At 37.9% G+C, this 15,441-nt stretch overlaps 1 protein-coding gene across 2 annotated transcripts; it reads left to right on the top strand.

Moving 5' to 3' along the window:
- Nucleotides 1-296: 296 nt before the first annotated feature.
- Nucleotides 297-14,535, top strand: CCT8 (chaperonin containing TCP1 subunit 8). 2 transcript variants are annotated; one of them, XM_065875708.1, is made up of 15 exons: nucleotides 297-438; nucleotides 2,838-2,928; nucleotides 3,660-3,739; nucleotides 5,185-5,334; nucleotides 5,799-5,979; nucleotides 6,092-6,153; nucleotides 7,059-7,196; nucleotides 8,342-8,520; nucleotides 9,238-9,304; nucleotides 9,382-9,469; nucleotides 9,559-9,674; nucleotides 10,421-10,492; nucleotides 10,573-10,737; nucleotides 11,045-11,164; nucleotides 14,308-14,535. In XM_065875708.1, exons 1-15 carry the CDS (start codon nucleotides 379-381, stop codon nucleotides 14,383-14,385), a joined length of 1,647 nt encoding a protein of 548 aa, XP_065731780.1. In that variant the 5' UTR covers nucleotides 297-378; the 3' UTR covers nucleotides 14,386-14,535. The 2 variants fall into 2 exon arrangements, with proteins under 2 accessions (XP_065731780.1, XP_065731781.1); XM_065875709.1 differs by lacking the exons at nucleotides 297-438; nucleotides 3,660-3,739 and having other exon boundaries at nucleotides 2,917-2,928.
- The last annotated feature ends 906 nt before the right edge of the window (nucleotides 14,536-15,441 follow it).

Here is a 15,441-nt window from a genome sequence, read left to right as displayed (position 1 = left end):
TTGGAAGGTGTGGCTTCCAGGTCAGAACCAGCAGAATTCAAACGTCCAGAGCACCCAGCCTAGTCAGAGTGAAAAATCGCCAGCGTGCCACAACGGCCCGGCTGGCTGCGCGTGCGTCGGCCGGAAGACAGATGGCGCGCTCCACGACCCGCCCGATCGATCGACCAGATCGAGGATCGTCAAGTCAGTTCTGACTGCTCAAAGTGCTCCTTCTCGCGAGGCTTCAGACTAGGCGCCTGGGGGAAGGGGCGGACCCGGCTGGAGAGAGAGGAGGAGCGTGAAGCCGCTGCACGCTACGTTCCCAGGAGGCTGTGCGCGCTCCTCGCTTCCTCCGGGGTAGTCTGAGCGGGCGCGTGAACTGCTCCCTGCGTAGTGGCCATGGCTCTCCACGTCCCCAAGGCCCCGGGCTTTGCCCAGATGCTCAAGGAGGGAGCGAAGGTAAGGAAAGGAGGAAGGAGGAGTGAGGTGGGAGAGTCGGCGAAGGGCAGCGGCGGCCGCAGCGAAGGAGAAGGGCGTACTAACGAGCCGGGCGTGCTCCCCAGACACAGCGGTCGGAGGGAGAGAAGATTCCAGAAAGGGAGGTGTTCTCGGGAGGGCTCTGCCGCGGAGGCCCGCGGGCATTTTGGTTCTTTATGGACGCCGGGGAGGGTCAAGCGGGCAGAGACGGCGAGTGGGGGACGGGGCCGCAGACACCGCGTTCTGTACTTGGTTGTCGGACAGATAGATGTAAGGCCGCTCCTGCATTTTTCCTCCATCCGTAAAACGGGGGTGATGAGTCTTCTCCTTTAGAAGGCGACACAGGTGAAACAACGTAGGTGAAATTGCTTTGGGAACTGCGAAGACGATTGCCACAGTTCGGGGAGTGGGTGGTGCGGTTAAGAGAGGGACAAAGGCCTGTCTTGGCAACTTTTTTCTAAATGAGAAACAGCAGGCTCCCCATTTAGTTCGCAGAAGCAGTGCGTTATAGTAGGAAAAATTGGTTACAATGCGAATGGATTCTGGTCGCAACTTAGGTTAGCTAGCTTGATGTAAAACTTATCCCTTTGGGTCTTGCTTTTCTCATTATTAAATTGAGCAGTTTGGACGAAAAGGGTTGTAACGATCACAGTTGTAACCCACAAGGTAAGTGACACCCTGGCCTAAATAAAACTGCTTTGTTTTACGGCGAGATCGTGGACGTAATTTCAGAAGCTTAGTTTTTTAAAAATATCTTAAAGCACTACTGATAAATGTGTCTCTTGTGTACAAATGGTAGTGTTCCTTTATTTGTCCCCCATATTTTCTGTGCTTAGTTAAAGGTATGTAGATAGTGTGGTTCCATTTATGGTAACAGGTTTAGGGAACTAGGTTCTTGTTGGCATGATGCACTTTTGGGATGTTGTGAATATAGTAAATATCAAGGTTTAATGTAAATATGGGTGAAAGAGCTTCACTGAAAATGACATTGCTCACTTTTTTAAAAGGCTGAAGAACGTCCATGGTTTTTATTTTTCTGAGGCAGAAATAATAAATGGCCAAATGAACAAAAAGGATAATTTCAAATAATGATAAAGGAAATAAAGTCTGCCTCTAAAAAAAAAATTAAAAAGGAAGGGTTGGGGTAGATAGAACAATTAAGATGTTCAGGAAAGAACTCTCAGCTCTGTGCTTAGTGGCCAAGATTAAAGGCAGAAGTGTTCCAGGCTGAGGGACCAGTGAGTACAAAGACCCTGAGGATGGAATGAGTGTCACCTGCTAAAAGAAAACAAGAAAGGTGATAGGGCTGAAGCTTACCAACGGAACGGTAAGAGATGAATTGAGAAGAGTTGTAGGCAAGGGTTAGAATGTGCCTACACATTTATCCCTGACAGGGACTTCACATTTTTTCCTAAGTGATGGGAAGTCATTAAAGGGTTTGACAGGATCTAATTTATGATCAGAGATGACTGTTCCTCAGGGAATGGGGATGGGGGAAAAACAAGAATGTAAGGCAGGAGATCTTTAGAACAGTATTGTCTGTCTGCTGTGATGGAAGTGTTCTATATCAGGACTGTCCAGTATGGTACCCACTAGTCACAAGTAGCTACTGGGCACTTGAGTTGTGCCTAGTGCAATTGAGGGACTGAATTTTTAATTAATTACTTAAAATTTAAATAGCCACTTGTGGCAAGTGGCTACTCTCTTGGGCAAAGCAGCTCTAGAAAAATGTTCACATGAACAGTAGGCTCTTGAAATTTATCTGAGACCACAGGTAAATTCCAAGTCTAAAAGAAGTCTGGTGTAAAACTTGAGAATTTTAGTACTGTGACCAATTCAGCAGTTTTCAATGTGTACACGTTGGAATTATATTGCAGTTCAAATGAGCATTCAAAATCTGTATGCTTTGGTTCCTAAAAATTTATGAGGCAGATATGTTAATTCCCAGTGAACAAAGAACTGCTGGTTTTACAATGCTCAGGTTTTAACACAATAAATATTCATGACCACATTTCAACTTTTAGAAAGTACTGATAAACTCTGAAAAGGTATTTTTATCTGCAAGAGCTCATTTGCTTTCTCTAATCAATCTTAGCACTCTTCCCTGCACTTTTCACTACATTTTTTAAAAATTATAGGTTTTATGTTTTGATGTGTAAGTAGGTACCTGTGGTCCCTAAAAATGTCTTGCTTTATTCATTCAACTAGTGGACAAATCTGTGGATCATTTGTGAATACCAAGCATCATACTTTACATATATAAATCTTGCTTGATAGTTTTAACAATCCTCTGAAACAGGTACTATTATATTACCCCATTTTACAGATGAAGAAATTATTGAGATTCACTGTCCTGCCTAATCAGAAGTTTTTTTTGACAGCATTTTTCAGGGTTAGAAGAGGCTGTGTACAGGAACATACAGGCTTGCAAGGAGCTTGCCCAGACAACTCGTACAGCATATGGACCAAATGGTAATTTCTAAATTCATGTTTTAAAAGATACAGTACTGTAATAGAATTTTGTGTACTAGCTCTTTCAAACTTGTTCTGAGGATATTATATGTACATTGAGAGTTTTCGCCATAATATAGTATGGCATTGAAATTTATTTCATAGCTCAGTGACACCAGTACAGTGTTTCTAATCTATAGTCAGCAATTCAGATCTTTTTAGAAAAGTTGGAATCCAAATGTTACGTTTTGTCCTATTGAGAGGATAGAAAAGTTATAGTGTTTTCACCATTGAGGCAGTACCTAGTGTTCACGGTTGTAGCTGTGGAACAGATCTTTTACATAGAGTGACATTATAATTTAAGGGAGAAAAATTCTCTCTTGTCTCCTACCATCGACTGAATTAATTGATACAGATTTATGGAATAAGCAAAAAAATAAGTGTACTTTTAAATAGATTATTTTAGTCTTTGTACATGTTAATATGCTGTGTTGATTGAACAAAAATATGACAAAATTGGCATCCTCGCTAATAAACATTATCGGAGATTAAAAAGGAAAGAGTACAGGTGTGCAGTCAGGCAAAGCCATAGGGCTATGAGATAACCTTAAAGAATAGGTAATATGTTTTGAGTTCTTACAAAGTTATTTTTAGGAATGGATATAAATTTATATTTCTTGACTAGATTTTCCCAGTATTTGGAGAAGGGTTTGAGTAATAATGGATTTCTTTTTCTAATTGTTATTTTTGAGGAATGAACAAAATGATTATCAACCACCTGGAGAAGTTGTTTGTGACAAATGATGCAGCAACTGTTTTAAGAGAGCTAGAAGTAAGTTATTTCTGTAAAAAAGCCAAGAACTGTTTTGGTGACATCAAAAATTCAGTATATTTTAACATAAAAGAACCTTTATTTCAAATTGGATAATAAGGGATTTTTTTATTCCCAACTTGAAAATTCATTATACAGATTTTCCTAATTATAAAGAGTCCTCTTTATGTTTAACATCTTAGCAACTCAGATTTTAAATCTCCTAAATTATTAATTTATGGAATGATTGGTTGTGATAAAAAAATATATTTGCTCATAATCATATCAAATTGAATATGTTGTCTTGTTCTGTAGAGTGTAACACTGAAGTGAATTATTCCATAATGTAGAAACATCTGATACTTGAAAATAGTGGTGTTTTTTTTTTTTAATTGTCTTTGTGAAGATAAAACAGTTTGTGGAATTTTGCTTTGTTCACCTGCAGTTTTGATGTTATAGAATCTGTAGAATAGATACTGCCAGCCGAGGTATGAGGACAGCCTGGCACCTGAACACATAGAGCACCATTCCTCAGCAGGCTGCTAATTGAAGCATATGTTCAATCTCAGGGAATTTTCTTGAACTTAGCTCTTAAAGCACCAGAGCTTAATGCTTTTAGACAGAACTCCATAGATAAGTTAACATTTCTTCAACTTCTTAAATAACAGTATAGGCTTGAAGTAATAATATTGAACAAAACAAATTTAATTCCACAAGATATTTATAGAGGGGCTTATTGTGAATGTGAATGTTGTACTCTGTGATGTTCTCAGGAGTTGTTCAAGTGTGACGGGGATACTGTCCTCATAATAAACTATAGTGTCAGCTTTTTAGTTTTCTCAGTGCTATCAGCTGTTACTCTGATTATTTCTTAAAAAGCATCTAAATCCTAAGAAACGATCACTTAAAATTTCGATATGCTGCTTTTAAGAAATGTTTTATATTCCCCTCCTTTTAAACCGTAATTGATAACCCCTTACAAAAAGAATACATAAAAATTGAGACTTGTGATGAAGTTAAATGACATCTATTTTAGCACTTCTGAAGCCTTTTTTAAAAGTGCCTTAGGTTTAGTGGTTGGAATTACTTTGTTTTTTAATTTAGTGAATATATAATAAAGTTATGAACCTTATGTATGCAGGTGTACATACTGGGTGACTGACCATTAAAAGAAAGTGCCTGTGAAGTTATTTTCATTTATAGTGATGCATTCGTGTTCATAGGCCTAGGTGGACTTGGATTGTCTTCTTGTGACTACACTATAAGTAGTGTGTAGCAGTGTGATCACATGAGTTACCTGTCTGACAGGTAACTGTTACTTGTCAGACAGTTACCTGTCTGACAGGTATCACCCATAGGGAGATTGGAGTCTATTAATTTAAGAAGAAATGGAAATGAACAATTTTATTTTGCTTTAAGGATCAAATGTTTTAGCTTGATATTCAAATTCAAACCCCTTCTGTCAGGTACAGCATCCTGCTGCAAAAATGATTGTAATGGCCTCTCACATGCAAGAGCAAGAGGTTGGAGATGGCACAAACTTTGTTCTGGTTTTTGCTGGAGCTCTTCTAGAATTAGCTGAAGAGCTTCTGAGACTTGGCCTGTCAGTTTCAGAGGTGAGTGTTCATTTTATAATCTACCTCTGTTTCATATTTGCTTATGTATATATACCTACTAAATAAAAGTCATTAGTAATAGCTGATTTTGAGCAGTTTTCTCTGTGCCAGGCATTGTAGTACATATGCTTCACATGCAGTATCTCATTCTGTCCTTACAAGAACCCTATGAGTGGGGCCTATTAGAAGTAATCCTGTTTTGTTTCAGATAAGGAAAGTGAGCCTTAAGTTAGAAAAACCTTGCGCAAGTAGCTGGTAATGGCAGTTAGGATTCAAATTTGGGCTCTCACCAAAGCCTGCACCCTTAAATAGTAGGCTGTGCCGTGAATGTTATTCTGAAAGTGTGCTTTGTTTTTTTCTATTGAAAATAAAGATTGGTATTCATTGGGTTACCAAAATAAGCTACCTTAAGTCATGTCAAAATTACATCTTTTGAAGAAACATTTTTGCTTTTTACATTTAAGGTCATAGAAGGTTATGAAATAGCCTGCAAAAAAGCCCATGAGATTCTTCCTGACTTGGTGTGTTGTTCTGCAAAAAGTCTTCGGGATGTTGATGAAGTGTCATCTCTACTTCATACCTCCATAATGAGTAAACAATATGGTAATGAAGCATTTCTGGCCAAACTTATTGCTCAGGCATGTGGTGAGTAAATATCAGTAAATGAAAAGATCCAAAATTAAAATGTCTTAATGTGATTAAGATATTTTCTCTGTTGTCCCAATATATCTTTTGATATGTCTCGTTTTCTTAACAGTATCTATTTTTCCTGACTCTGGCCACTTCAATGTTGATAACATCAGAGTTTGTAAGATTCTGGTAAGTTTAGAAAATGCATTAATGTTATCTAGATAGATCAGATTTTTTTTTGCAAAAAAAAAAAATTTCTGTTAATCTAAATTTTATCTTGTGGGTTTTAGGCACTTAGGACTTCCTGCCTTTGTTGTAGCATTTGGATATTGCTAGATTGTAATACTACCACTTGTTAAATTTAAAAGGATATCAACATATTATCTTCTTAAGTCATCATTTTTCCATGATAGCTGGAAGGTTGAGAATAGTGCATAAACAAAATAATAATTATTTGCAATCTTGATATATGCTGACTTATAAAAATGAGCTTAGAAGGCAATTTTGAATGAGGTTCAAGTTTTTCTGTTGCTCTATAATAAAATTCATACTTTTAATATTTAAAGAGTAGGTATTTGATAAAAATATTGTGCTTGATGCAGTAAAACCTATGACTGTAGTGATTTTACACATGTGATTGTTAACGTAGCTGAGTTTAGCTTACATTAGTACATGTGTTAGCTGTAAATGTGTGTGTATTAATATACGTGCTGGGTGTTTTCTGACTTTATCCATGCCCTGCCTTCCCCTTCGCCATTACATGGTAAGCTTGTGAAATCAGAAACTTGGCTTTGATCCCTATTCTGCCTGGTACATTGGTACAGAGTGAGTGAATGGCTTAGAGCAGTTGTTCTTTGATTCTTCCCAGTACACTGAAGGACGCCCGTCCATAACAGTGGCTCGTTGCCACAGTGATTCCTGCATTGAGCAGACTGGTATGCTTTATGTCCACCACCCTACTCATCCCCAGGAGTCACTGCCTTTGTATATTATATTATTTAGAAATGAATATTTTTGGTGCATGCAGAATCAACAAATTAGCCCTGATGTTATTTTCATGAAATCACTGGTGATTTTGACATCCAACTCCTTAGGGCTCTGGTGTCCATTCCTCTTCAGTATTGCATGGCATGGTTTTTAAGAAGGAAACTGAAGGTGATGTAACATCTGTCAAAGATGCAAAAATAGCAGTGTACTCTTGTCCTTTTGATGGAATGATAACAGAAACTAAGGTATGTAGATTTCAGAACCTTAAAGGTAAAAATTTGTGGTTATCCTTTCAGATAGTTTTAATGATTCTAAAATTTTGAGGTAGAGTTTCCTCTTAATCCAGTGAATACTGCATAATTATTGAAAATTGCCGGGTTATGTTTATTTTTTAATCAGACTTATATTTGAATATCTAATTCAAATACTAAGTACAAAACTTGGAACATTAGATGGTGACAGTATTGTTTATATTCTAATAAACAGCTCTTGACTTCTAGTAGAACTTACACAATTCAGCAGGTTAAATGTTCAGTGAAGAAAATGAGTGTGTGCTGTTCATTAAAATTTGTTTAATAACAAATTTATTTTTATTTTTGGCTGTGTTGGGTCTTCATTGCTGCATGCGGGCTTTCTCTACTTGGGGCGAGCGGGGGCTACTCTTCGTTGTGGTGCGCAGGCCTCTCATTGCGGTGGCTTCCCTCGTTGCAGAGCATGGGCTCTAGGTGTGTGGGCTCAGTAGTTGCGGCTCTAGGGCACAGGCTCAGTAGTTGTGGTTCACGGGCTTAGTTGCTCCTTGGCATGTGGGATCTTCCCGGACCAGGGCTGGAACCCGTGTCCCCTGCATTGGCAGGCGGATTCTTAACCCTTATGCCACCAGGGAAGTCCCTGAAGTTTGTTTTTAAAAATACATGTTAAGAAGTTTGAAGTATATGTTTATAGGTCACTGTTGATTGCATCCCTAGAATTCTTGAAATCTGAGTTGTGGACGGTTTTTGAAGTTTTGCAGGGGTGGGGTGGGGCTGGTCACTTAGTCCACGTTTTAGAAAAAGTTTGAGAACCACAACGTTCTTTTGGTTGACATTCATCAGAAGACAGATGTCAGGATACCTGTCTAACATCTAAAAATACAGTGTATTTCTCCAATTTTTCCATCAAAGTGCCTGTCAAAGAGCAAATGCATCAGTGTTGGGGGCAGGGGCATTGGTCTAGGAACAAGCTGAATTTCTGTTAATTTCATACAAATTTTGTATTCTGCTTCATGTTTGTGTTTATCTTCATATTTTTCCCCCAAATCTTTAAATTATTTCTTCAATAAAGTGTCATTCTGTGACTTTGAACAGCAACGTGGTGAAATGGTTTTAAAGAAAATCCTCACTTATTTTGCTAGGGAACGGTATTGATAAAGACTGCTGAAGAATTGATGAATTTTAGTAAGGGAGAAGAAAACCTCATGGATACGCAAGTCAGAGCTATTGCTGGTAGTGGTGCAAATGTCGTCGTAACAGGTGGCAAAGTGGCAGACATGGCTCTTCATTATGCAAACAAATACAATATCATGTTGGTGAGGTAAGAGGGGACTGCATTCTATTAACCTGGATTGTAAATGGCTTTGAGTGGTGAAACACCAAGCAGATAAATTCAACACAACATGAAGACTGTTAAAAGGGGAAAAGTATGAGGTATTAGACTGCATGGCAGAGGACTTAACTTGATCTAGGGGAACAGGAAGCAGCTCTGAGAAAACTTACCTTTAGGCCGAGAGCTGAAGGACCAGTTAGCAGATGTTAATTGAAGAGGGAGAGGGAGGAGCTTAAGAGACCAGACACAGACCTGGTACACACTGCCAGCTGGAGCATGGGGTCAGGAACATAGCTTTAAATTCATGAACACGTTTGTGGCTTACACTAGACAGTTCACCCACCCGTTCCCACCTCTCCGAGCACCTAATATAACGTGCAGAGTAAATCACTCTTCTCCTCACAGAACATGCAGTTGCCCAAAGTAAAGCAAAAGTTTTCTGTGTACCAGGGCTTCCTTAGTATTTCAGAACTGTGAACCCTTGACATCCTAAGGAGACTGGAACTCTCCCAGGTCTAGAATGCCCTAAACACCTGTGACTGGATTGCACAGTGCAGTCCAGACCCATTCTGAGCTTGAACCTTCAGGGTCAAAAGAAGGTGACCTGAGGCCCAATGTACAGTTTCCTGTTTAATCTCTTGTGTTTTACTATGGTATCTCATGGAATTAAAACTTCTGTTAAGGTCTTTGTTTTGTTTTTTAAAGGCTGAACTCAAAATGGGATCTCAGAAGATTATGTAAAACAGTTGGTGCTACAGCTCTTCCTAGATTGGTATGTATTTTGGACAATATTAAAAGAGAGTTGAACCTATTTGAATTATTTTTATTACAAGAGTCGTTTTTTCGCAGACTCCTCCTGTCCTTGAAGAAATGGGACATTGTGACAGTGTTTACCTCTCAGAGGTTGGAGATACGCAGGTGGTGGTTTTTAAGCATGGTAAGTAGTAGTGGTAAACTATATGTATGTGAAGTGTGGGGAGTTCATTTCCTTTTACTAATCCCCAAATATATTTAATTTATTGACAGAAAAGGAAGATGGTGCCATTTCTACCATAGTGCTTCGAGGCTCTACAGACAATCTGATGGATGATATAGAGAGGGCAGTAGATGATGGTGTTAATACTTTCAAAGTTCTCACAAGGGTCAGTATCAGCATTCATCTTAATTTAGTATTTGTAAGTCCTCAAAAACACAGTTGGCAGACATTCTGAGAACTTGAAAGTGAATGGCTTGTGTAAAGCAAAGCACCTTCCTCCTTAAGACTCCACTTAAGTATTTGTTGCTGATGAATTTTCTAAAATGAAATGAAAAGGAGTAAATAGCAAATCAAGGCTTTTTTTTTTTTTTTTTTTTTTTGCGGTACGCGGGCCTCTCACTGTTGTGGCCTCTCCCGCGGAGCACAGGCTCCAGACGCGCAGGCCCAGCTGTTCCGCAGCATGCAGGATCCTCTCAGACTGGGGCATGAACCCGTGTCCCCTGCATCGGCAGGCGGACTCAACCACTGCACCACCAGGGAAGCCCAAGGCTTTTTCTTTATGTATATAACTGTTTTAAAGAGATGGTTTATGGTGGTTTTCAATTATAATATACCTTCAGTTGCTTCAGCACTATTCTTAGTGCTATTTCTGGAAATACAGATAACCACATAGTGATGTTCCCATTCTTAACTTTGGTCCTTTTTGGTATACCAGACACTATGGTGCAGTAAGGTAATTTGTTCAAATCATGCTATTTTTATGACATTCATAATTGGAATTTGAATTTTATAAAACTTGTAATTGAATCTGATTAAAACCTCTAGCCTGGTGGAGTACTGGAATCTGAAAAGATTTAGAAAACTGGAAATTGCTTCTTGGTGACTTTTTTTTTTTTAAACTACGTATTATAGGATAAACGTCTTGTACCCGGAGGTGGAGCAACAGAAATTGAGTTAGCCAAACAGATCACATCGTATGGAGAGGTATATGGCTTTCTATGTACAAACTGACTTTCTTGTCGTTGTTCGAATAAAATTGAGTAATAAGCACATTTTTGTTTTAGACATGTCCTGGACTTGAACAGTATGCCATTAAGAAGTTTGCTGAGGCATTTGAAGCTATTCCTCGGGCACTGGCGGAAAACTCTGGAGTTAAGGCCAATGAAGTAATCTCTAAACTTTATGCAGTACATCAAGAAGGAAATAAAAATGTTGGATTAGATATTGAGGTATTTGAAAAAAGCACTATGAACTTATTTTGTGAATGCACAACCTAAAAAGACGTATTAAGTTTAAAAGGAAAATCAGAAAATGTTCTGATTTGTGAACAAATGATTTTCATAACAGTTAGCTTTTTCATAGTTTATCTGATAGAGAATTTAGTATTTTGTTAAAATTTGTTTTATAGTGTAGATGAGGTAGTACTTTTTCCTAGCTACTTATTCTAGTTTTATTTAAGTAGCCATGTTTCTATTGAGTACAAATATTTTCACAAACATTTAAAGTGAAAGAATAAAAATAGTTTTGTGTTGACAGGCTGAAGTTCCTGCTGTAAAGGACATGTTGGAAGCTGGTGTTCTAGATACTTACCTGGGAAAACACTGGGCTATCAAACTGGCTACTAATGCTGCTGTCACTGTACTTAGAGTGGATCAGGTGAGTGAGAAGTGAAATTTTGATCTTTAAAAATACTAATTTTTATATAGTTGGAAGTATATTTTCATGGAACTAGAACATAGCACAGTTCTCATTCTATTCAAAGTACCCCCCCCAAAATTGTTTTAATTCTATTACAGTTTTAAATTGTTTTGAATGTATTTCAGCTAATTTAAAATGAAGATTTTGCCAGTGAAAGAATCCTTTGCCATTTGGGAACTGGAGTGGGTAAAATCTGATATAGATTCATAGTTTTCAAGACTTTTTAGACTAAGAACCCCTTAGTACACATAATCTAGAGAGGAAGTTTAATATGGAATATGGAAGGGCCATAAAGATCTGAGGCGGATATTGCAGACTACAGTATTCCCTCCCTTATATGCAGTTTTACTTTCTGTGGTTTCAATTTACCCACAAGTCACCTGCAATCCTAGAATATAAGAAGGAAAATCCTAGAAATAAGTAATTCATAAATTTTAAGTTGTGTGCCATTATAAGTATACTGTGTGATGAAATCTCACACTGTCCTGGTCCAGGACGTGAATCATCTCTTCGTTCAGCATATCCACGCTGTGTGCACTGTCAGTCACTTCGATTATCAGGTCAACATATTTTACTTACTGGTCCCAAAGTGCAAGAGTAGTGATGCTACCAATCAGATATTCTCTTATTGTGCCTAATTTATATATTTTATCATAGGTATGTATGTATGGGAAAAAGCACAGATATAGGGTTCATTACTATGCTCAGTTTCAGGCATCCACTGGGATTCTTAGAAGGCATCTAAGGGGGAACTACTGTACCACCTTCAAGGAAGTGTGGAGATGATAGGACCTGGCATTTAAATTTTTTTCTTCTGTGACAGATTATGTCTTGGGGTACTAAGATCTTAAGGTATAAAAAAATCATCGTATTTCTGCCAATATTTTTGAGGAATTATGGCAGAGAAGAAAAGTGGTGAAGACTACTTTGGATTCACAGATAAACCAGAATTCATAGTTTTTCAAAAAGGTGTTTTCTAAACTTAATGAAATGTATTTTCCTACAAAATTCTAGAAGTGATTATTAACCAATGAATAATTTTTAAATACTGAGTAGAAAATTTTAATTGCTAGGGGCACAGTATAAATCCATTAAATGAAAATCATGCCAAATTAATCGTGGGAGAAGCAAGTTTTAGGTAGAAATGGAAAGGAAATTAGACTTATTCTCAGATCGGTTGGTTGTAATTATAGCAAAACAAATTTCACTTCGGTAAAGGAAGAACTTTTTCTTAGGTAAGATGACCAAAAATGGAACCTGGAGATCCAGTTTCAACACATTGAAAATAATCAGAGACTGGATATCTATGTACTGGATTTATTAATAGTGTATTTTTATATCAGTGCCTCAAATAGTTTTTAGTGGAAGAATATGTTTTTGGAGTTTTTAAACAAAGATAATGTTTAAATGCCTTAAGGAAATGTTTGTTCTATAAGTTAACATGGGGCTAAGAATAAAAAGGAGGACCAAAAGTATAAGGGGACAGGAGAAGCTAAGTAGACTGAAGCATGAGGTAAGCAGAAATTCTAATAGTAGAAGTTCCTAAGGAACTTTTTGAATGTCAGTGTCCAAGCAAGACAGTAATGTTAATAACACAAGTAAGTTCCTTGCTCACACAGGTACTTCTGAATTTCGGTTTTAAACTGGGAAGGCTGTGTTTTGTTTTACCCTAGGGGAGGATGTTCATTGTTATGTGCCCTTAGCACACTCTGTACATGAAATATGTATCTGAAGAACCCATCCAACTGTCTAATGAACACTCTTCAATATAGTTGTACCTATTTTGCATAGTACATATTCTGGAAAAGGACTTGTAAATCAAGTTTTAAGCATTGGAAAATGTAGTAGGGCTGGATTAATCTTGTTCAAGTGTTTATTTCACTAGTTCTCAAATTGCCTCCTAGTCAATAGCATCAACATCACTGAAGAACTTAATAAAAATACAAATTCCCAGACCCACTGAGTGAAACTCTGGAAAGAGGCCCATCAGTCTGTTTTAAATAAGCCTTTCAGGTGATTGTGATGCCCTCTAAAGTTTGAGAACTGTTTTTAGGTACTTTTTTCTTAAACTATACTTGGGTTCTAAAATTATACTTACTGCCTTTAATTCAATCTGAATTTATTCTCATTTGGTAAAATGTTCCTCCAAGAATTTCAGGTTAGGTTTCTTTATGAAAGCAGCTTCTGAAAAGGGGTGGGAAATCTATTGAAGGTGGTAGTGAAGATATTTTACGGTTTGTGTTGCATGAGACTCAAGCCAAACCCCTTGATGTTATACAGAAAGATCTCTTAATTATAAATTTGGGAAGCAGTGAATACTGTATCCAATTTTGAGATTTAGAATGTATATCAGAGTTTTACAGTTCTACTGTGCGGAAAGCCAACTGACTTTAACTTCTCCCGTATTTATTTGAGCCCAAAGCTACCACGCACCCCCAACACCTTTTTTTTTTTTTTTTGCCCAAACATAAATCCTTTAAAAATGCTATATGATTATACTTGGAAAATGCTGGATTAGTGCATTCTAGATAAATGAGGCTTCTAGCACGTTTCCAGGCAACTAGGTGCTTGGATTTTTTCGTTTATGAACACACATTTCCTGTATTTCAATGGCTCTCACTTATAGGTACTAGAAAATGTCATTGTTGAACTTTATATATATTTTATGTATCAACCACTTTAGATTATAATGGCAAAACTGGCAGGTGGACCTAAAGCTTCTAAACCACAAGGAAATTGGGATAAAGATGGTTGGCAAGACGAATCTCATATATAAATAGCAAATCAGGTGCCAAACTGACTGATTTATGCCAGTGATGCATGCAGATATTTTTCACATTCCGAGCATTGGGTTGTTGAAGTGCATGTCTTAGAATGCCCCTCGCTAACGTGTGTGAATTTTGTTGCTATTAATGTCCACAAAAGTGGAAAACTCACCTGCTGAACAATAACAATATGCTAGTGTTTCATATGCAGTGTAATAACAGATTGCTCATTAGTGATGATGGCCTAATAATGAAGCAGGGTAATAGAGAAATATTCTTTCTCTTCACTCTGGAGCTTGAGTTTGTAAGTATACTCTTGTGGGTTTTGTTTTGCAGATCATCATGGCAAAACCAGCCGGTGGGCCCAAGCCTCCAAGTGGGAAGAAAGACTGGGATGATGACCAAAATGACTGAATGGCTAGATTTTTACTGTAGGTGAAGGCTGTGTTTGTAGTAGTACTCTAGGAATTGCCTGATGTTTTCATATTCTCCTAAATTAAGACGTGTTTTGTGTATCTTGTATTCTCGGCTGGATGATACAATAAACATGTTGTTACTATCAAAGCCTCTTTGTCTGCGGACCACTGTTCTTGGATCTGGATGACCTGTTTTGTCTCAGCCTTGCTAATGAAATGAACTGTGGCACTTAAGGCAAGTCACCTAAGTTATGAGGGGCCTGTGGGCAATATAAATCTGGCCTGCTGCCTGTTTTTATACGTAAGTTTTATTGGAACACAGCCATGATCAGGTATATTTATATATTGCCTATGGCTGCTTTTTACAAGGGAATGGCAGAGTTGCATGGCTGTGACAGAGACCAAGTGGCCTTCAAGGCCTAACACATTTAGGCCTTGACATTTACTTAGGCCTAAGACATTTACTACCTATAGGAAGTCTGTCAGTCCCTGGACTAGATGTGAGTATTTTTTCACAGCTCTGAAAATCCCAAAGACTGAGGTGACATGTTTCAGTAACATTAAATGATGTGTTAAATAGCTGACTTAAAACACATATATTCTGGTAGCAAAGAACAAAGATACTTGTGATGCAGCTGAAAACATGCCTCCTGACATATAAATGAAGCAAGTCAGTTTTTATACAGTGGAGTTTTGAAAAAGCAAAGACCAAAGTAAAAAGTTAATTTAACTTACTTAACAGAACATGTGCTACTATGTTTTGGTTATATAAGGTCTTTGAGTAACATTTTGAAATTTTATACTGTTTTTGGTATTTCAAAGGAATTTGGATGCAGTATGGCTGACTGGGTCTTAGGTAAACTCATCAAGGAATTCCTAATAGAGAACCTTACAGGAAGTTTAGACAGGTTTGGTATTCTTAAGGCTCTTAGGGTTGTTTGCAACTTGGAAACAGTGGCTGGCTTGGGTAAAAAAAAGGAAATTAGGACAGTTCACAGACTTTCTGGCCAGAGGCTGGCATTAAGAGGATTTCAATGAATGTCTTCCTTGGGTC

The sequence above is a fragment of the Phocoena phocoena genome, chromosome 4, assembly GCF_963924675.1.
Source record: "Phocoena phocoena chromosome 4, mPhoPho1.1, whole genome shotgun sequence".
Taxonomy (NCBI): Eukaryota; Metazoa; Chordata; class Mammalia; order Artiodactyla; family Phocoenidae; genus Phocoena; species Phocoena phocoena.
This window is presented reverse-complemented; position numbering and strand designations above follow the sequence as displayed.

Excerpts from the sequence above, each read along its gene's own strand:
- CCT8 (XM_065875708.1), top strand. The coding sequence starts at position 379 with ATGGCTCTCCACGTCCCCAAGGCCCCGGGCTTTGCCCAGATGCTCAAG. Across the intron at positions 3,740-5,184 it reads CTGTTTTAAGAGAGCTAGAA|GTACAGCATCCTGCTGCAAA; the intron begins GTAAGTTATTTC and ends CCCTTCTGTCAG. Across the intron at positions 5,335-5,798 it reads TTGGCCTGTCAGTTTCAGAG|GTCATAGAAGGTTATGAAAT; the intron begins GTGAGTGTTCAT and ends TTTACATTTAAG.